Below are 22,450 nucleotides of genomic sequence, written 5' to 3'. Positions count from 1 at the left end.
TACACGAAAGAGAATGAGGCCAGAAGAATAAACAGGCTGTTCGCAACACAACCTGCGAAAGTGTACGCTCAGTGGCAGGGTTCTAACAGCAGAGCAGACCCTCCAAGGCTGGAAACTGAAAGATACTGGAAAGGCATATGGGAGAAGGAGGTCGCACATAACAGCAGTGCACAATGGCTGGTGACTCTGAAAGAGGAGCACAGCAACCTCCCTGAACAGAACCCAGTTACCATCACAGCGGCAGATATACAAGGAAGAGTCTCAGGTATGAAAAACTGGACGGCACCAGGCCCGGATATGGTCCACACCTACTGGCTAAAGAAACTCACAGCTCTCCACGAGCGCCTAGCAGCACAAATGAACCAGCTGCTGATGGATGGGACTCACCCAGGATGGCTAACCGAAGGACGAACAATCCTGATCATGAAGGATTCCTCAAAGGGTGCAGTTCCTTCCAACTATCGGCCAATAACCTGTCTCTCCACAACATGGAAGCTCATGTCAGGCATCATTGCGGCTAAGATAAGTGGACACATGGATCAATACATGAGCAAAGCACAGAAATGCATTAGTAGAGATACTAGAGGTGCCAAACATCAGCTGCTGGTTGACAGAACAGTCGCTCAAGACTGCAGGTCCCGACATACCAACCTGTGCACAGCCTGGATTGATTACAAGAAAGCATATGACTCGATGCCACACACATGGATCAATGAATGCTTGGAGTTGTATAAGGTCAACAGGACCCTGAGAGCCTTCGTTGCAAACTCGATGAGGATGTGGAAAACCACACTTGAAGCCAATGGCAAGCCACTAACGCAAGTGTCCATCAAATGTGGCATATACCAAGGTGATGCACTCTCCCCACTGCTGTTCTGCATAGGACTGAACCCCCTCAGCCAGATAATCGCCAAGACAGGCTATGGATACCGCCTCAGAAATGGAGCTACGATCAGTCACCTCCTCTACATGGATGACATCAAGCTGTATGCTAAGAGCGAAAGGGACATAGACTCCCTGATCCACACAACCAGGATCTACAGCAGTGATATCGGAATGTCATTCGGGCTGGAGAAATGTAGTCGGATGGTGACTAAGAGGGGCAAGGTAGTTCACACTGAAGGGGTCTCACTCCCTGAAGGAACAATAGCAGACATTGAAAACAGCTACAAGTACCTCGGTATACCACAGGCCAATGGCAACCTCGAATTAGCAACAAGGAAAGCGGCTACGACCAAATACCTCCAGCGGGTGAGGCAAGTCCTCAGAAGCCAGCTCAATGGCAAGAACAAGACCCGGGCAATAAACAGCTATGCCCTGCCAGTGATCAGATACCCTGCAGGAATAATAAGGTGGCCAAAGGAAGAGATTCAGACCACGGATGTTAAGACCCGAAAACTCCTCACCATGCACGGAGGGTTCCATCCCAAGTCCAGCACCCTGAGACTGTACACAAGCCGTAAGGAAGGAGGCCGGGGACTAGTGAGTGTGAGAGCCACTGTCCAGGATGAAACATCCAAGCTCCATGAATACATCAAAGAGAAGGCTCCAACGGATGATGTACTCAGAGAATGTCTCAGTCAATGGGGAACAGAGGATGAGGTGCTGGAAGAGGGACAATCATGGGAGGAAAAGCCCCTACACGGGATGTACCACCGAACCATAGCAGAAGTGGCTGATCTCAAGAAGTCCTATCAGTGGCTAGAGAGGGCTGGCCTAAAGGACAGCACAGAGGCACTCATCCTGGCTGCCCAAAAGCAGGCACTGAACACCAGAGCCATAGAGGCAGGCATATACCACACCAGACAAGACCCAAGGTGTGGTTGTGCAAAGAGGCACCTGAGACAATCCAACACGTAACTGCGGGGTGTAAGATGCTGGCAGGGAAAGCCTACATGGAGCGCCATAACCAGGTGGCTGGCATAGTCTACCGAAACATCTGTGCGGAGTATGGACTGGAAACCCCAAGGTTATATATATATATATATACATATATATATATATATTACATTTTACATGCATATGAGATTGTGGAATCAGATGAGTGAAATGAAGAAAAACAACTGTGCTAAAGAAAACTGAAAAAAATCTCTGCGCCCTGGCGTGACTTTGTGTCCCCACAGGAAGCTGCGCGATACCTGAGGAGGCATAAACAAGAGCTGAAGCTTCTTCTGATTGGGAGTCAAACTATGGGTGTGAACTTTACTGAAGCGGTATGTGTGGGTGTGTACAACTACACCAGTGGTCCCCAACCTTTTTTGCGCCACGGACCGGTTTAATGTCAGGCAATATTTTCACGGACCGGCGGATAAATACAGTGAGACCTCAAGTTACGAACTTAATTGGTTCCCAGACAGAGTGTGTAAGGCGAAAAGTGTGTATCTAAAAAAAAAAATCCCATAGGAAACAATTAAAATGGGAATAATCCGTTCCCGGGTTTCCATAAAATATACTTTTCAACTAAATAAGCCTAAAAAACTACACACAACATACCGTATTCTATGTATAATAAATGTGCTATTGTATTGTAATGAAAGAAATACACTGCATTGTATCATAAAGTCACTTTATTTACATTTGTGATGGTCATTTATGGCTTGATGGAATGGCGTTGGAGGTCGAAGGTCAAAGGGAATTGCTGTTTGGAAAGAGAGGCGCATTGCATGAGGACTGTAATTAAAGAAATAAACTGTGCTGTAAAATAAAGTTTTATTTACCTTTTTGATGGTCGTTGATGGCTTATGGAAGGAGAGTCACCTTCAATAAGGACTGTTGGTAACTTAACCTCCGGTGCTGTTTGGTCGTGTGCTTCTGGCGAAGATCACTCCGCCAGCCGTGGTGGGTGTGTATTATGAAAATAGTGCTTATTATAAGGTTTAATTTTCATAAATTTGACGTTTGTAAGACGAAAAGTTTGTGAGATAAGGTGTTTGTAAGTTGAGGTCTCACTGTACAACAAAATAAGACGTTCTTTTTTACTCATTTTGCTAGCTTACGGTGGGCTAATTTTAGCAGTATGTATCACGTGACCTAGACAAGCATTTTGACCGGTACCGGTCCGCGGCCTGGGGGTTGGGGACCTCTGAACTACACCACATGTGACTTCAAACTCAAAGCTCGAAGGCGACGATGAAGTGTCCTTTTGTTTAAGTTGGGCTTAGTTTTTTTTTGTTTCATACCCAACGTCTGCTGAGTGTTTATTGAAACTTACACACTTCTCTGTTGGAGCTGACCCAAAGCAGGTTGACAGTTTTCTGGCGTAGTCAAGATGCGACCTTGTTTTTTTTTTGTTCATTGGTTTTGTTTTGTTTTGTTTTTTTCTTAAGTGCCTGGCGACATCTGGTTGGTCATATTAACTATTACCTTTGAGTTTTATTGTATCCGTTTCCTCAACATTGCCTGGTATTTGCAGAATTACTGGAGCAACCCCAGTGGGAGACACGACTCCACCAGGTATTTGCTTCATATTATCTTCCTTTCCTTTCATATTTCTTTTCTTTCCTCTTCCTTTCATAACTTTGCTAAATTTCTCCACTGCGAGACGAGTAAAGGTACATCCAATCCAATCCTGCTTTCATAAGCCCACATTAGGTACTCCTGCACAATATAATAAATCCCAATATGAGATGTAAAAGCTTGGCCAAAACAAACATGCGAATCAAACCTCTGACATACTGTGACTGGAAGATAAAGCATCTTAAAGGACTTTGAAGTTCTGTTTGTGATGTATTGTAGAGAAAGAGATGGCCATTTCACGGTAAGATCAGAGCATTGTCATCAAATTGTGAGTTTTGCTTTTTTGAATGTTGCTGTGCCGATGACCATTTTGTGGTTGGGAGCCGTTTACTGATCATCATCTTTATTAAGTTCATAGAGTTGCCTGTTCTGTTGCCGCAAGGGGACATGAGCCAGCGTCTTCTTGTGCCGGTCGCAAACCCGGATAAATACAGAGGGTGGTGTCAGGAAGGGAATCCGATGTAAAAGCTTGGCCAAGAACAAACATGCGAATCAAACCTCTGAAGATGGAGGACACTGATTCGCTGTGGCCACCCCTTGAAGCCGAGAGGAGAAGAAGAAATGTGTAAAAAAAAAAAAAACTAGATACCATATAATTATAAAATGTAAATAACCGAAGTAAATATGTATAAAGGTTTCTTATAATTTTACTGGCCTTTTCTTGTGAATGTACACATTTATTCAGAATTTTTTTTTATTGTCAAATCAAGTTTCACATTTATTCACATATTAGTTCCTTTTTTTGTGGAAAAATTCACCTTTATTTTCACAATAGTTTCAATTTTTTTTCTTGGAAAATTACAAATCTCTTGCTATAAAAGTTGGATTTTTTCACATTCAGAATCAGAAAGCTTTAATAGTCCCACAATGCAAACTTTGCAATCTACAGCAGCAAAATTGAAAGGGATGGAGCGTTTCAAAATAAGTTTCATAAAACAAACTGTACATAGTGCAAAGTATGAAAATATACACAAGTATTTAAAAGCATATCTGATACATGTAACTGTATTGACTCAACATAAATTGGCTGTGCTATATACAATGCATGAGTTTTTCTTGTGTGTTTATTAAGAAGCCTGATTTTTATGTTTTTATTAAAGTTAAACTTATATTACTACTTTACGTTTGTAATTTGTGCTGATTAAATTACAATTCGCATAAATTTCTGATTTTTTTTCACCCCAGAATATGACAATTTTCTCGAATACAATATATTATTCTCTAATATATGTTTTTCTGTGAATATATTCTTATCATTTCCAGAATTGCAACACAGTTCGTGAAAAAATGATTTATGGTTTTACAATTAGTTGTCTTTTCTTTTTGTCATGGCCCTAATATTCCTTTGTCAAATCATGCTGCAAAGGGTATCTAATTGATTGAAACCTTTTTACATTCACGATGAGCATATTGTGACAACTGGATCTCAGTGTGATCCCATTTTGAAAACCACATTATCAAATAAACAGATTGAAATTATGACCTCTTGCGGGCTGCTTCTGCAACCTTTCTCACCATGTCACAATCAAAACCTTTCCTTGAAAGAAAGAATTTGTGAAGCATCTGCTTTTTCTGTGCTAATCTTGTACTTGAATGAAGTGTTTTGTGAATGTGAATTGGCCGAACGACAACATGATGATGATGAAAAAGAAATGAGTGGTTCAACAAAATTGCATTCTGCCTGTCCCGTTTCTTCGGCAGGATTCCCTCCAGTACGGATGGCAAGATGGAGAATGTTGCCATAGCAGAGAACACCAACGTCAACGTGGCTTCGTCACAACATCTCAAAGAAGGTGACTTTTCTCTCCTCGCTTATCTTCCAGCCTGTATCGATGAGCTCCTGACAAAAAACATCTTTGTCTTCCGTACAGGTGGGCCGTCGCAAGAAGCTGTCAACCCGGCGCACAACTCGCTGGACATAAACGGGACCCAGCGGATGTTGGTGGATGACGTTTTAACCGAGGACGAATGCGCACAGCTCCATCAGCTGGCGCAAGTAAGAGAACAGGCCCACCCCGCCGGCCAACCCCATGTTGGGAGCAGATCATTTGTTCCATCTTCCTGTCAATTCCGCACATTGGTGTTACGCTGAGGCCCTAGGACAGTGGTTCTTAATCTTGTCGGAGGCACCAAACCCCACTAGTTTCATATGCTCATTCACCGAACCCTTCTTCCAATGACTGTGCCTAAGTCTAGACTGAGGGATGGACGTCTGTGGCGGAGGATCCACCGAACCCAGGTTAAGAACCACTGCCCTAGGACGATCATAGTCTTGAGCTGCACACAAAATATTTACCATATTTTCCGATGTATAAGTCCTCTATATATATATATATATATATATATATATATATATATATATATATATATATATATATATATATATATATATATATATACAGTAAAGTCTCGTTATATCGGTTATATCAATAGTACTAAGGAGAAAATTACATGCCCGCAGGATCGGATATATCGATAGTCCGGTTATATCGATATTTTTTCCGACTCCCGAGAATATCGATATAACGAGACTTTACTCTATAGGTATCATTTTTCCAAATACTAGGCACACCCCATTATAAGGCGCTACATTAGAGTCTGGACGTCTGTGTAAGCTCTCAGTCGTACAGGAGTGGTCCATCGATGAGAAGGTTTCTTCAGCCGTCATCTGTACAAAAGTGAAGGTTTCGGACGTTTCGCCTCCTATCCAAGAGGCTTCGTCAGCGAACTAAAGTCTGACTGGTCGTATCGGCCCCATTTATATATCCCTAATGTCCAGACATGGTGGCGCCGGACACAGCTATGATAGGTCCCTACTCTCAGGTTGGGGGGGGGGCAGGGGACCCCTCCCTGTGGCCCCACTGATTGTTCCTACATTCCTGACTAACGACTGGCCTATTACCCCCACTCCCCCCGGTATCACCTCATCAGCATAACGACCCTCATCAGCATTGCGAAAGTTGCCTAACCTGTTTTGCCTAAGCAGGCTATTGTATGAACGATCCAAATTGAACCTCACCCCACCAGACCGGTTTAATGAAGGATTTTGTTGTTTTATAAGAATCGCTACTTTTACCCCCCTTTCAAACCATCTATGTTCTTTCGCTAAGATTTTAACCTCATTGTCGTCAAATGAGTGGTTGCTAGCTTTTAGGTGCAAATGTACTGCCGATTGAGGCCCACTAGTATTATCCCTGCGATGTTGATAAAGTCTTTTTTTGAGAATTTGTTGAGTCTCCCCAATGTACTGCTCTTTACAATTTTCATTCTTAGAATGTATGGAATAAACTACATTACTTTGTTTTTCATTTGGTAGCCTATCTTTTGGATGCACTAATTTTTGCCTTAACGTGTTTATCGTTTTGAAATAAGTAGGAATTTTATGTTGCCAAAGGACTCTTTGTAATTTTTCAGAAACTCCTGCAATGTACGGTACTGCTACTCCTCTCCTTTTTGAATCTTGAGAATTATTGGTTTCGTTCGCTATTCTTTCTTTCTGGCATTTGTTGAATGACCACTGAGGGTACCCACAGTTAGTGAGTGCTCTACTGATATGTTTTGACTCCTTTTCTCTACCTTCAGTGCTAGTTGGTATTAGTTTAGCCCTATGCTGGAGGGTTCTGATAACTGCTAGTTTATGTTGTAAAGGGTGGTTAGAGTCAAAAAGTAAGTATTGGTCAGTGTGCGTAGCCTTCCTAAAGACTTCTGTTTTTAGCGCTCTGTCCTCTTTTATAATTACTTTACAATCCAAGAAGGCTAGTTGGTTCTCTTGAATGTCCTCACGAGTAAATTTAATGTTGAAGTCTACAGAGTTGAGGTGATCTGTGAAGGATTGAATTTCTTGTTTCTTAATTATGACAAAAGTATCGTCCACATATCTAAACCAGTGTCTAGGTTTTGTCCCCGGGAAGGATGCGAGGGCCTGTTTCTCCATCTCTTCCATGTAAAGATTAGCCACTATGGGTGAAACTGGTGAGCCCATAGCACAACCATGAATTTGTTTATAAAAATTTTCCCGAAATTGAAAATACGTAGTATTAAGGCAGATTTCTAATAATTGGCAGATGTGATCCGGTTTAAGTTTGGTTCTTTCATGCAGAGAAACATCCGCCAGCAGCCTCGTCCTCACCACTGAGACTGCTGCTGGGGTTGGGACAGATGTAAAGAGAGAAGTCACATCGTATGATGCCAAAAGTTTCCTCAGGTTCCAATATGAGGTCTTTGATCCTCTCTACAAACCCTGTGGTGTTCTCTACGTCATATTCTGTGTTACCAACCAACGGAGCTAAAATAGTTTTTAAATATTTGGCTACATTGTATGTAGAGGAGTCAATGCTACAAACAATGGGTCTGAGGGGGAACCCTTCTTTATGTATTTTTGGCAGGCCATAGATACATGGCGTGGCCTCTCCCGGGTATAATCTAAAATACATCTGTTTGTCTATGTTTTCCTTTCTCTAACTTTTGGAGACAGTCAATCATTTCTTTCTTGTATCTATTGGAAGGGTCCCTTTTTAGTTGCTCATACGTGTTAGAATCACTGATTAACCTATTTATTTTGTCTTCATAATCCAATGTGTTGAGAAGCACTGTGCATCTACCCTTGTCTGCTGGCAAAATAGTAATATTTTTGTCTTTTTGTAGAGTAGTTAACGCCTTTCTCTCTTCTAATGTTATGTTGGACGGAGGAAGTTTGGCACTACTGAGAAGAGCTGATATTTTAATGCGTAGATCATCTGCCTCTGCATACGAAAGTTTGTTATTTTTAATAGCCGGTTCAGTAGCTGTGATATAATCTATTGTAGGTATAGTTTTAGGAGTCACTGAGAAATTTAAACCTTTGGTAAGTACCGCCTTTTCTGTCTCTGAGAGATCTCTGTCTGACAAATTTTTGATCCAATTCTCCCTTGCAAACTGTTCATTCCTAATTTTACGCGTGTTTACCAGTAGCTGAGATTGTTTCAGTAAAAGTAATTTTTGAAATTTACCCTTTTGTCTCTCTTTGGTTTTGCTGTGGTGCCTCATATAACCGGATTTAGTAAATTCACACACTTCCTGATAGATTTTGTGGGTAAGTTTAGTTTGTAATCGCTGATAATAAGTTTCTATTTCTGACTGTTTGTTTTTTATCTCTATGTTAAGTCTCCTAATTCGCAAATTTAGAATTTTCCTAGTATAATTTTGTTTTATCGGCTAAGTATCCGGGTTCCAGGGGTGCTTGCTTCAAGCATTTAGGAATTAACCGGCTCTGTCTACATCTAAGATTGAATCTGAGGTGGTTCTTTAAATCAGCTAATTTTAAGGTGGCCTTTTCTAAGTTACGTACCAGCAGAAGGATGTCTCTCCCAAAGTTGGCAGCAATACGTCTGTGTAAGCTCTCAGTCGTACAGGAGTGGTCCATCGATGAGAAGGTTTCTTCAGCCGTCATCTGAAGAAACCTTCTCATCGATTAGAGTCTGGAGTTACGCATTATTTCCTCTACGGGGGCGAAATGGAGTCGGTTGCTGACAGTAGTTGCGAGACCTGTTGTGGCTCATTATTACTTCACATATAAGGTGCGCCTGCGTCTAAGGCACAGGGTCATCTTTTGAAGATAATCCAAGCTTTTGGGTGCGCCTTATACACTGAATAATTGGGTAAAATCTTTCATAACAGTGCTTTATTGATACTTGTAGGCATTAACTCATTCACTGCCAGATGTGTGCAAAAATGTGTCCACTCCAGTGCCAGGGATTTTGTCATTTTCACTCAAATTCCAGGACCCACAGAATATTGAGTTTTAGGACTTAATAAACATTCAATGCAGCGTATGAAAGCCTAGGGTGGCTGTTCAAAATACGATGCAAAACACACATTGGTTTATATAGGTGCCAACATGGAAAAAGGGAAATGCTGCCCCCTTGTGGAAAGGAAAAAAAAAAACAATTGCCAGAGGCCACGGCCAGCACTTTATCAGCACCCAAAAAAGAAAAAACAAAACCTGAACAAATTCGGGAATAGTGCTTTATGTCATATTTACAATCCCGGAATAAATTTGTGAATGGCAGTGCATGAGTTAATCACGATGATTAGTTCAACACAGTAGCAGACAATCAACATGACCAAGAAGCGATTGTCATAGAATCGAAAAATCAGGGTTACTGAAATACAATTCATGCATACAGCTACCAAACTTGCCCAACGTAGTTATAATACAAGCCGGAATAAGTGACAAATTATCTTCTTTTCGGCTTTTTCCTTCAAGGGGTCGCCACAGCAAATCACAGTCCTCCATCTTTAGAGGTTTGCTCCGCATGTTTGTTTTGGCTAAGGTTTTACGTCGGATGCCCTTCCTGACACAACCCTCTGTATTTATCCGGGCTTGGGACTGGCACAAGAAGACTTATGTCCCTTTGTGGCTACAGAACAAGCAACTTGCTCAGTAAAAAGCTCCCAACAAATTATATGATTCTAAAATATGGTTTCACTTCCTTAGTCATTATGCAAAATGGCCCTGGTTGTTGGACAATAATTAACCAATCTGATTGAGTGTTATCTAGTTAATCTATGCAGGGGATAGAAATTGTCTATGAGACACAAAAGCAAAGATTATTGTCTGGTCATCTTTGGTGAGTTTTTGTCAACATGGCAACTGTTTGTGTCCGCCCCCTACTGAAGAACGAGAACTTTTATTTTTCATGCGCATGATATACACTACGGCCATTTCGTGATTAACTTTAATGCCAACAAGCACAATTGAAAATAGTTGAATGATGGATATCGGGTTTTATTTCTCCTCTGTGTCAGACGATCACGGTGGCAGGTGACGGATACAACGGCAGGTCATCTCCTCACACCCCCAACGAAAAGTTTGCAGGGGCCACCGTGCTCAAAGCTCTGGAGGTACCCAACCGTGCAGAATATTAATTTTCCTACTCAGACTTCATGCTCACAAACATGTCTTCCTCGATAGTACGGCTATGAGGGAAGGGTCCCCGTGAAAAGCGCCCACCTCTTCTATGACGCCAGCTCGCGAGTGAAAAACATCATCCAGTCCCACTTCATGGTCAACTCCACTCTGTACTTTTCTTACACTCACATGGTGTGCCGCACGGCCATCACAGGTTAGTTGTTGTGTGATGCAATTGAATCTACGGGCTATTGGAATAAGTACATTTCTGTACATTCACTCCTGTTGACACAAGATATTAACTTCACAATATATTTTTATGATATTTTATTGAATCCTTTTTTTAAACACTACTGCACATTTAATGTGAAGACCAGTTCATGTAATTATGCTCAAAAAAGTGATGATTAACTCATTCACTGTCATTCACGAATTTATTCAGGAATTGAAAATAATGACATGATAATGACACAAAACACCATTCCCAAATTAGTTCTGTTTTTTTTTTTGCTTGGGTGCTGATAAAACGCTGGCCAGATCCCTGGAAATGTTTTGTTCTTTCCACAAGGGGGCATCAATCCCTTTTTTCCATGTTAGCGCTTTGCTATACAAACCAATATGTATGTATTGCATTGTATTTTGGACAGCCACCGTCATTTCAAGCTCATAACTCCGGACTCATATAATTTAGGAATTAACTCTTTTTCTTTGATGAAAGAAAAGAGTCTAAGGTTTCATATGCTGCATTGAATGTTGATGTAGTCCTAAAACATTCATTCATTAAATATTCTGTGGGTCCTGGAATTCGAGTGAAAATGACAAAAACCCTGCCACTGGTCAGGACACATTTTTGCACAGTCTGGCAGTGAATGAGTTAATTGCTACAAAGAAGAAATATATTGCTGGAATAAAATCGAGATTTATTGTAGCTTTTTTTGTCTTTTTTTTTACATGGCAGATGGAAAAACTCTTTATGACAAAGGGTTTTAAAAGTGGGATGAAATAGCCTGAGCATGAGGTTTCCACACATAGGCTGGTGCACATCTGCCGCACAGTTCTGGTTTTGAATTTCGACTCCGGCCTTCCTGTGTGAGGGTTGCATTTTTCTCTTGTGCTTTGCGTGGGTTTTTATTATGTCGGTTAATTGAAGGCTTTAAATTGCAACATGTGTGGATATAAATAATTGTGGTATGAATCTGTAATTGGGATGTTAAGAGCAGAATATCAGCATCGTACTTTGGATGTAAAGAACAAAAGTAAAGGTTCAATCAATGACTTCAATGTAACCATAGACTAGTTAAAATTCACCCCGGCGCACCGCCCACTTGAAATCAATCTATTTCTACATTACCAATGTGTTACTGTAAAAAGAGCTTGTGGAAAACAAATGTAGCCTAAAGGCATTTTTAAACTCATGGAAACGCTATCTATGTTTTTGTTTTTTTGTTTTTCTCGGCTGTTGACAGGTCAGCAGGAGCACAGGAATGACCTGAGCCATCCCATCCATGGTGACAACTGTCTGCTGGACCCCGAGGCCAACGAATGTTGGAGGCAGGCTCCTGCGTACACGTATAGGGACTACAGGTTAGTGTTGTCACCGGAACAAAATTCTGATTTACGAATAGGATATATGATATGATATTAGTCATATTAGGCAATATATTAGTCATATATTACATTACATATATAGTCAATCTCATATTAGTCAGTATATTATATCACAACAAAAAATTCCATAAAGGCAGCTGATGCAAACAGCTTCTTTTAAGGCTATTTGGATGCACAATTTACATGGTAAAATGTTTTGAAACACGACTGAGAATATCATGTGAAGACGTTTCATTTCATGTTAGTCCAGCGGTTAGCGCGTTGACCTCAGAGTGCGGAGGCACCGGGTTCAGTTCCACCTCTGGTATCCCCATGTGGAGTTTTCCAGGGCTTGGGTGGGTTTTCTCTGGGTACTCCGGTTTCCTCCCACATACCAAAAACACGCATGGAAGGCTGATTGAACACTCGAAATTGTCCTTCAATGTGAGTGTGAGCGCGGATGGTAGTTTGTCTCTGTTTGCCCTGCGACTGGCTGGCAACCGGTTCAGGTTGTCCCCCGCCTACGGCTCATAGCCAGCACCTCTTGCGACATAAATGCAACGGAAAATGGATAGGCGGACTTTTCATTTATATGGACGTATATATAAGTATTATATACAGACTGTATGTGTAAGCTTGTTTTGATACCGCTGCACATTTTTAATGCCAGCATACCAAATGACTGCATTTGTTCAAACTGCGCATGTGTTTGATGATCAAAGTACTGTATTTTCCCTTGTATAAGGCGCACCCCCAATTAATGGTGTATTTTCAAACTTTTTCCATATATAAGGCGCACCTCCAATGAATGAAAAAGTTTTCAAAATATAATATGTAAATATATAAAGGTTTTCCAAAGAACGGCACATTATAAGGCGCTACAATGAAACTTCTTCTCCAGGGCAGGGCGAAATGGCGTCGTGGCTGCTGACAGTCGTTGCAAGACCTGTTGTGGCTTAATATTACTTCACATATAAGGCGCCCCCGTGTATAAGGCGCAGCGTCATCTTTTGAAGAAAATCAAGGCTTTTGGGTGCGCCTGGTACACCGGAAAATACGGTAGTTGTTCCATACAGTATAATGCAGTACGCCGTCCCGCATATTCACTCGCGTCCGGTGGCATCTACCTATTCTTTCCAGTGCGCTACTATACCTCAATGGAGACTTTGAAGGTGGCGAGATCTTCTTTACGCAATTGGATGCCAAAACCGTCACAGTAAGTCGCTTTGCGTTTCTCAAAGTATCACCTGGACTATAAGACCACTTATAAACCACATTTGTAGAATTTAAAATTGCTTTGTGGCATGTTTCAATGTTAAACTGGTCATCTTTCAACCCAGAGGTTGTGGGTTCAATCCCCAGCCATTATGAATGTAAATTAATTGTCCCTGTAAAGGTTTGTAAACTGTTTGTGTGTGTGTGCATTGTTTAATGCGAAATAAGCATGAAATTAAAAGCGATTGGGCATTGATTTGGTTTCCGCTTCTTCTCCAGGCATCTGTGAAACCCAAGTGTGGCAGGATGGTGGCGTTCACCTCCGGCAGGGACAATCCGCACGGCGTGAAAGCCGTCACGGAAGGTCAGAGGTGTGCTATGGCTCTGTGGTTCACCTTTGATCCACTCTACAAGGAAATGGTATGCCCTTTTTTCAGTCCTTTCTCTGCATGTTCACATGATCGCAACATTTTCCCAAAAAAATCATCAGGAATTAAACATCCAAAGGGAAAGAATTTTCTCTTGCCTAAGCAGAGACAGTAAACGACTGCCCGCTTGTTGATTGTGTAGGAGAGACTGAAGGCAGACGAGGTGGTCCAAAACTGGGTCAGCCAGTCTATGGCTGGTGACCTCGACATCAACCCCAAAGATGAACTGTAAACATCCTACACCTCATCTGATTGTTGATTATATTTATTTATTGTGGGGCTTTTGAATCAGAAACAAATCTATTTTTGTACTTGTATTTCAATTGCAGGTTCGATGATATTGGGATTACACGTATGTGTGTGTGTGTGTGTGTGTGTGTGTGTGTGTGTGTGTGTGTGTGTGTGTGTGTGTGTGTGTGTGTGTGTGTGTGTGTGTGTGTGTGTGTGTGTGTGTGTGTGTGTGTGCGTGTGTGTTTATGCGAGTGGGAAGGGGAGGGGACTGTTTTTGTGGTTTTGCTGGAGCGTGCTCTTGCTGTTTCTTGCTGTTGTTTTATGACTCGCTGATCTGTGAAAGTGTCAATGGGAGATTTTTTGTTCCCGCTTTTGGCTGTTTTGAGTTCAACATCTTGGTTTTTAGTGTGGATGAACACATTGTATGTACATTGTTACATCAATGCTCAGTAATACTTGACAAGTAGGTACTTTCCAGGTCCAAATCAGTTGTTTTTATTTTTTCCCATGCCAGTAATTGTTGTCCTCAAAGTAGACAGTGCACTGTTTTTTTTTTTTTAAGTGGCACTATTTTAAAGAGATGTGTTCTGAATATTATATCTATTTATAATAATCATGCACTCGGTACTTCTCTGTCAAGTTTGGGGGAAATGTGTCTGTATTTTATGTTGTGTTTTTAATTTATGTTTTAATACGTAGACAGCCGCTGTCACGGCTGTCTGCGTTTCATGTGGGAAGCTTTTTATCATAAAATATTGATCTTTCCTGTTTCAAGGAATATGTTTGAGATTTGTGTTGATATACAGGTGATAAGACAGAGTCATGCACTGTAAATTCAATGGGGGGTGAAATATGTTTTGTTTGTGTCTGCACAGATTCAAAGAGCTTCAATCCGGTTGGGTGAGGTTTGACACTTGTTTTCACTGATATTTAATGATGAAATGCACAATCTTGTATGTTTACAGGCCCTAATAAATTATAGACGGTTTGTGTCGGTATGTTTTTTATTTTACTTATTGTCACATGCAGTCTCAACCAATTGTGCTTGAGCATATTTATAAATTGATTCTACAGATTAAACTATAAACTGTTATATCTGTAAATGTAATACGTCAACATAAATTCATTTTTTAACTCATTCACTGCCATTCACTAATTTATTCGGGAATTGAACACATGACATAGAGCGTCATTCCAGAATTTGTTCGGGTTTTGTTTTTTCATGCTTGGCTGCCGATAAAGCACTGGCTATGGCCTCTAGCAATGTTTTTCTTTTCCACTTTTTTCCATGTTAGTTCTCCAGCTACAGCTGTTGTTAAAGCGCTATGTAAATCAATATGTATGTCTGGCATTGTATTTTGGACTGCCAACCTCATGTCAAAGTCATATAACTCCAGACCCAGAAAATTTAGAAATTAACTTTTGTTTAGTAAGGTTTCTAATGGTGTATTTAAAGTGTCCTTGAGAGTTCAAAGGCGCTTAGAAATTAAATGTATTATTATTATTCGTTGTTGTGCTCAACATTAATTATTATTATTATTATTATTCACTATTCTGTGGGTCCTGGAATTCAAGTGACAATGAATTCCAACCCCTGGCACTGGAGTGGACACATTTTTGCACGTCAGGCAGTGAAGTTAAGATACATAACATTGCTGTTTTTGTCCCAATTGAAATTGTCACAATAATGTAGATATGGAATGCTAAGCGGTTACTGTAATGGATGTGCTTTAAGTAAACAATGAGGAAAAATCTGAACTAAATTAAAATATAACAAAGAAAACAGCAAAAAAAACTCAATATTTACAGACACAACATGTCAGTGAGATTGCGACCAAAAGTGAGTTCATCAAATCATACAGTAAAATACAAATTCAACCCTCCATAGCAGGTCACCTTTTTTGAGAACATCTTAACAACTAAAGTATAATAAATATTTCCTAATACGAAAGTATGAAAATACAGCTGGCCATGACTGCTGCAGTATCATAAGTGTTAAACTACCCTTTTACTCATCAATAAGACAACTATGCACCAGACGATAAACTCATGTGCTTCACTAGATCACGAAATGCAATATTAGGCCAAAGTCAAAGGCACGTGTCATGCACTAGTTACTATCTTCTTTACGAAGGATATATAATAATTCTGGAGCAGATTCCCGACAGCCAGTTGAGCATGTATTCATTCAAACTCCACAAAAGAAATCAGAATCGAATCCCAGACTTCTGCAAAGTGACCTGGACAGTCTAAGTCGAGCTGCCAGTTCCAAACAAATGATTTTAAAATTCAGATGCAACGTTTCAAGGTCATAATTCAAAATACAAATTGAAATATGAATTATTTTGATTACCTTTCCAGTGGTAGAGATTTCAGAGAAAAGATATTGGGGCGGCGCTCCATGTGAAGTAGTGCTTATGCCAAGGTTTAATTGTCATAAATTTAACGTTCGTAAACTTTTTAAAATTTCGTAAGGCAAGGTGTTTGTAAACAGAGGACCCATTGTATAGCGCTTTAACAACAGCTGAAGCTGGAACAAAGCGCAAACATGGAAAAATGGAAATGCTGCGCCATTGTGGAAAATTAAAAACTTTGCCAGAGACCACTTTATCGGCACCCACGCTTGAAAAAATACCCCGAACAAATTCGGGAATGGCGCTCTGTCGTATTTTTTCTATGTCATATTCTCGAATACATTCATGAATGGCAGTGAATGAGTTAATAGATGATCAAATAAATAGACTCTCTGTGTTAAAGTATAAATTACATTGAATATTTCGAGGAAAACGTCGACACCTGTAATATAAACAATGGGGGGCGGGGGTACGTTGTTTATTTCAGACAGTTCCAAACCTGGAGAATGAAAGTGAAGGGCCCTCGTCGACCCGCTTCAGAAGGGACAGGTGAGCTGATCGGTAAACCTGAACGTCCTGGTGTCGCTGGCCGTGCACAGCAAGTCGCGCATGCGCCTCGCCCGACGCTCCTCGAGCATAAAACGACGCGACCGCTCCCGAGCCACCCGTTCCTCCGCCCTCTTTTCCGCCCGCTTTCGGGTCAGCCATCTAGGGGAGGATGTGTCGGTCAAACCTAACGCTTGTGATTTTCAGAGAAAATAAAAGAAAGCCACAAATGACGATGATCTCACAGCTTGAAGGCACGTTCGCACTCCTCTCGGCTTCGGAGGAGATAACCGCCGTCCTCCTCCAACCTCTTCAGTTGCACGAGCTGCTTCTCTCGCTGCTGCTGCTCCTGTTTCCTCTGAAGCCACAGTCGGAAAGCCTCCTCCGGTTCACTGGAGCCCTTCTGCTCGAGACACATTTTTAAAAACACAATGGTTACAAACTTCTCACCGCCACACTCTCACCCACGAATTATTTAGTTTTATTTCTCATTGACTGTTTTACATTGCTCCCAGTGCGGGATTAAGATGGGGTGTTTTGAAGCGTGGGCTAATTTTACGTTCTACATTTTACTTTCGGATTCTGTCCTGTCGCGATTACCTGCAAATGCGTCCTCTCCATCTCCTGCGCTCTGTGAATTCTCCTCTCCTGTTGCAGCTGGTCTCTCTTTCTCAGCAGCCAGGCTTTGAATGCCAACTCGTTTTCTTGCTTTTTATGCTCCTCTTCCTCCATCTTCCTCTGCGCCGCCTGGCACCATATATTTTTGGGATTTGAATGACAGGCTTTGAATAAAACCGTCAGCCAGCGTTTCGTTGTGGGGTGGCAAATGTGAGTTTGTTTGACGTAATCAGCTGGCATTTCGGACAAATAAAATGTTTTAAAATGAGCCATAATGGATATTTGAACATAAAGTGACATGTGGTGGTAAATACAACTATACTCATAGTCATATATTGTTTTAAAATTGAATTAAAAAAATATTTAGTCATTTACAATGCATGATTTTGTTTTACATTTTACTGCCCTCTAACGGCCAAGACGAATACAACAAAGCAATTAGGATGAATTAATCACAACGCACATCAGATACATTCTTGATATTAACAAACGCAGAAAAGTAAAATCACAATGATTTTCAAATCATGTTTAACCTGTCTTTAATTTATCAGCTACAAAGACAAGATAGTTCATTAGATATTACATTAATTATATTATGATATTATATTATATTATATTATATTATATTATATTATATTATATTATATTATATTATATTATATTATATTTGCTTTTATTAGTGTCACAGTGGAGACATTTACATTTCACAGCAGCCGTTAATATTCAAACTGATCAAATTTTAAGCCTTTTCAGACTTAATTAAATATAAAATACATTTCCGTTTAGAAATGAACAGATATGACAATGAATCTACATTTAAAATTTCTTGAATTGTCATGAATTTGAATTGTTTAGTAAGGGTAAAATTAATTTCACATAATTTCATGGTATTTGCCATTTAAACACACTTGTTTTTGTTTTATTTCTATCCATCCATCAGTTTTCCAGCCCGCTTTATGGTCATTAGGGTCGCGGATGGTGCTGGAGCCCAACCCATCTTCGGGCACCAGGCGGGGGACACCCTGAATTGGTTACCAGCCGATCACAGGGTACACAGAGAAAAACAACCATCCGCTCTCACACCACTGGACAATTTTAGTGTTCAGTCAGCCTGCAATTCATGTTTTTGCATATGTGGGAGGAAACCGGAGGACCCGGAGAAAACCCACACGGCCTCAGGGAGAACATGCAAACTCCACACAGGGAGGCCGGATAAGGATTTGAACTCATGACCTTTCCACTGTGAAGCCGGCATGCTAATCACTTGTCTCCCGGGCCGCCCTGTTTTAATTTATTCATTTAAGAAATGGTTAGTTGTAGTTAGTTTTCATGAACTACAGTACAATAACACTGGGCAGGTCTCAGTTAGTGTCTTTACCTCTCTGGTCATCTTCTCCTTTCTCTCCTGAACTTTGAGCAGCAGTTCCTTCTGCTGAGGTGACAGCTTGAACGTGGCCTGTGAAGGCGCCCCGCTGGCTGACTGCACTCGCCTCTTGGTTCCTCTCTTCTGACCTCCTCTGTGGCTAGGGCAGGCCGAGCTGGGCCTTTCCGGAGGTCGGGGTGCCTGCAGGCGATCGGAAGCAGCTCTGACGGGCAAGTGCGGCGATGCGACTGATGTTGGGCTCTTCTTAAGGTTGCTTGTGTGCTCCAGTGTGATTGCAGGAAGGAGGACTTGGTTTTCCATCTCTTTGAGGCTGACAAGATCAAACTTTCCATCTTTTTCCACAAGGACCCTTCCCTCTTTTGACACTTCGTCTCTCATCCCACCTTGATGCTCCTCTCGCGGGGACAGTTTCAGCTCGGACAACCTCCCTGACACTTCCATCTCTGTGATATCCACCTCTTTGGTGTCATTTTCCAACGGCATCGGAGGCACCGCTAAGGTAACCAGTGTCTCTTTAAACTGAAGTCGCCGTCTTCTGCTTAAATTTGGAGCTTCTTGATCCTGCAGCTCCTTGTTGGCTTGTTGGATTTTTCCCAAGATGTACTTTTTTTCTTCATCCGTCTGCTCCCCCACACCCAAAGGAGGCGGTGTCGCATGAAAGGATTTATTAGGGCTGTCTCTCTCCGAATCGTACTCAAGCGGGTCCATCGGTGAGGGCCACCTCTCCTCATCGTGCTCTTGTTCATTGGACTTTTGACTTCTCTCCTTCACTTGATGTTGTTTGTCATCCTCAGCGAGCTCTTTGTCAATATCCGCTTCAATGTCCTCATAGTTAGGTCCCTGTGTGGTGTTAATATACATTTAGTACAGGGGTGACCAACCTTTCTGTGACTATCTCTTCAATTATTTTCCCACAACATTAACCAGACTCAGAACAATCTGATGGGTTGTATCCAACTAATTTTATACATTTTTTTTTCTGTTTGTTTGTTTTTTTTACTCAGCTCCCAGTCGCACAATAGATATCTCCCACACATACTACTAGCATTTATTTACTGTACAGTCGTTTGTTATTGTAAAGCCCTTATTTATGGCTTCTCATATAACTCATTCACTGTGAGACGATTTGCAAAAATGTGTCTTTTCCAGGGACAGGGTTTTTGTCATTTTCACTCAAATTGCAAAACCCACAGAATATTGAGTTTTAGGACTACATAAACATTCAATGCAACATAAGAAACCTTAGCATCTCTTCTTTCATCAGGAAAAAAACGTTCATTTCGAGCTTACTTGGTTGTCGAGTTATCTGCATTGAAAACGGGGGCGGCTGTACAAAGGGTAAATGCTGCCATCTCGTGGGAGGGAAAAACATTGCCAGAGGTCTGACAGAAGCTTAAAATGCACCAACCGCGCAAGACAAAACCCGAACAAATTCGGGAATGGCGCTACATGCCATGCTTTTCAATTCCAAATAAATTCGGGAATGGCAGTGAATGAAATAACAGGAGATGAGTAAAGGAATCACTAACATTGTGACTCCTGAATGGGAAAAGCACGCTATTATGATCCCTCAAACACCTATGAGGTAAAAATGGATAATTATTTCAAACAGTTTCAAGTTTTTTATTTCTTCTTCTTAACACTAATTGAGTTGTACACATTTAAATAATGAAAAAAAAACATTAAAAAGTACATGGACATTGTAACGGATAATCCTTTTGCCCAATCAGACCGTTAACTCGAGTTTCCACTGTAGTCCTGTTTGTACAATTTTAGCTGTTCAACTGATCATCGTTGGTACACCCGTGTGACTGCATATTCACGTGTTCATGAATATTGCAGCACAGTGAAAGGATATCATTACTGTAGTACAGTATGTCAGCTCGTGGGTTTCACTTACTTGCTCCTCGTTCCGACTTTCCTCATGAATCAGCCAGTCCAGATCCTTCTCAAAGTCATCCTCATACGCCTCCTCGGATTTTGTGCAAACCACCTCACTCATGATCTATCATCAAGACAAGATCAAATATTGTATGAATATATGGAGTGATAACACATCATTTTATTTTATTACGGTTAATACTGCTGTCGTATGCCATTCGTTTCATGTACATGTGTTGCTTATCCTGTTCAGGATTGTGGGAAGGCTTGTGCAAGCTGAATTGAGGTGAGACATAGAAAACAATGCACTGATTCCAATCCATTGGTAAGAAAGTCAACGTTGTGAATTACTCAATTACAAATGCCCTGGTTTTGTTGTTCCTAAAGGTTTGATTTTACAATGGATGAATAAATGACAACCAAACCACCAGAAATTCTCCTTATTAAGAGTCATTGTCACTTTCACGTAATGCAAATGCCAAATACAGTCATTATTGTGTCTACAAATGTACACATCTAGCTGAGGATACAAAAGAGTGCCATATACTGCAAAAACAAATCATTGTCATTGGTAGGAGTAATGATAGAAGTAGTATTACTAACTTCAATAGAGACTATAATTGTTCGCAGTTTATTAAAACGTTTGCGTGAATAGTATTCTTTGCTTTAACATTTTATGTGAATTATTTGGTTATCTGTTCCTTTTGTTTACTGCTTTAAAATACATTTACTCTTGTTGAAACAAGCACTCCGTCTACCTTGTCATTTTGCTAATGGACGATGTAGAAGACAGTTTTGATTTTTGGATTGTGAGTTAAATCGTGATATTAAATGATATAACACTATACCTGACAAATAAATTATCATCATCATCATCATAATCATCCAATTTCCTACATCAGATCAGGTGTTACAAACAGCGGTGACGCCTGTCTGATATCTTATTCCTAATTGATTTGGTTTCTTGGAAATTCTAATTAAAACTTTGCTAGATTGGATTTCACGCGAAACCTTCTGAATTAAAAAGCAATATTTGTCTATAAACTTACCATAGGTTCGTGCGTTACTAGTCATGAAGAGTGAAAATACGGTCAACTCGAGCTTCTTCTCTTCCACCATTTAAAGGTGTCCCATACACACTGAGCCTGTCAGTCTGCGGAGCGACACCTGCTCGTAGCACATAATCTCTTGCTGTCTGCAACTCTAAAAGCATTAGCTGTCCCGTCGCCATAGAGACTGAAAACATTTACACTCGCTCATGCGCACTTACGACTATAAAAGCCCACTCGCATGAGCTGACTAAGAAAACAAAAAAAAAAAAAAAAAAAAAAACGAAATATCGTCACGTAAATTGGGTTGAGTATTTATGAAATGTCATTTAATAATGATTTTGTGTTTGTTCAATTACAGTATGTTCAAAACAATTAAACTAAATGCCAAAACTAACACTACGCAGGCACCTTAATACTGTTAAGTCATATTTGTACCCATTAAAATACTGTATATGTTCGAGATTTGTTGTGAATTTGTCTATCTATCTATCTATCTATCTATCTATCTATCTATCTATCTATCTATCTATCTATCTATCTATCTATCTATCTATCTATCTATCTATCTATCTATCTATCTATCTATCTATCCGTCCATCCATCTATTTATCTATCGAAATAAAATGGACATTCTGCGTGTGTTCCATGAATGCATCCTTTGTTGAGTCGCACAGCTTTCTGGGACTTTTATTTTGCCGATCAGGGGAATGTCCAGTTGTAGATGTATATAAAAACGACAATTCCCATAA

The 22,450-nt window shown here is 40.6% G+C and overlaps 2 protein-coding genes across 2 annotated transcripts in view; one reads left to right on the top strand and one right to left on the bottom strand.

Annotated features, from left to right (window-relative positions):
* Positions 1-14,041, top strand: part of p3h2 (prolyl 3-hydroxylase 2) — a 64,404-nt gene extending 50,363 nt beyond the window's left edge. The window contains exons 6-15 of the mRNA XM_089000067.1: positions 2,124-2,213; positions 3,413-3,453; positions 5,218-5,309; positions 5,388-5,512; positions 10,303-10,398; positions 10,469-10,619; positions 11,872-11,989; positions 13,133-13,208; positions 13,487-13,627; positions 13,778-14,041. Coding sequence (XP_088856193.1) covers positions 2,124-2,213; positions 3,413-3,453; positions 5,218-5,309; positions 5,388-5,512; positions 10,303-10,398; positions 10,469-10,619; positions 11,872-11,989; positions 13,133-13,208; positions 13,487-13,627; positions 13,778-13,867 — 1,020 coding nt within the window. The 3' untranslated portion in view covers positions 13,868-14,041. The remainder of the gene's footprint in view (positions 1-2,123; positions 2,214-3,412; positions 3,454-5,217; positions 5,310-5,387; positions 5,513-10,302; positions 10,399-10,468; positions 10,620-11,871; positions 11,990-13,132; positions 13,209-13,486; positions 13,628-13,777) is intronic.
* ccdc181 (coiled-coil domain containing 181) lies at positions 13,988-21,738 on the bottom strand. The gene is made up of 6 exons (XM_089000068.1): positions 21,699-21,738; positions 20,669-20,773; positions 18,763-19,608; positions 17,367-17,513; positions 17,012-17,169; positions 13,988-16,928 (listed from the first exon to the last, which is right to left on the bottom strand). The coding sequence occupies exons 1-6, from the start codon at positions 21,699-21,701 to the stop codon at positions 16,757-16,759; spliced, it is 1,431 nt and encodes a 476-aa protein (XP_088856194.1). The 5' UTR covers positions 21,702-21,738; the 3' UTR covers positions 13,988-16,756.
* Positions 21,739-22,450: the final 712 nt, after the last annotated feature.

This window comes from Hippocampus bargibanti, linkage group LG07, assembly GCF_051943395.1.
Source record: "Hippocampus bargibanti isolate YZ-2025 linkage group LG07, ASM5194339v1, whole genome shotgun sequence".
NCBI classification, from domain to species: domain Eukaryota; kingdom Metazoa; phylum Chordata; class Actinopteri; order Syngnathiformes; family Syngnathidae; genus Hippocampus; species Hippocampus bargibanti.
Note: the sequence above shows the minus strand (reverse complement) of the source record. Positions and strands in the feature narration are given on the sequence as shown.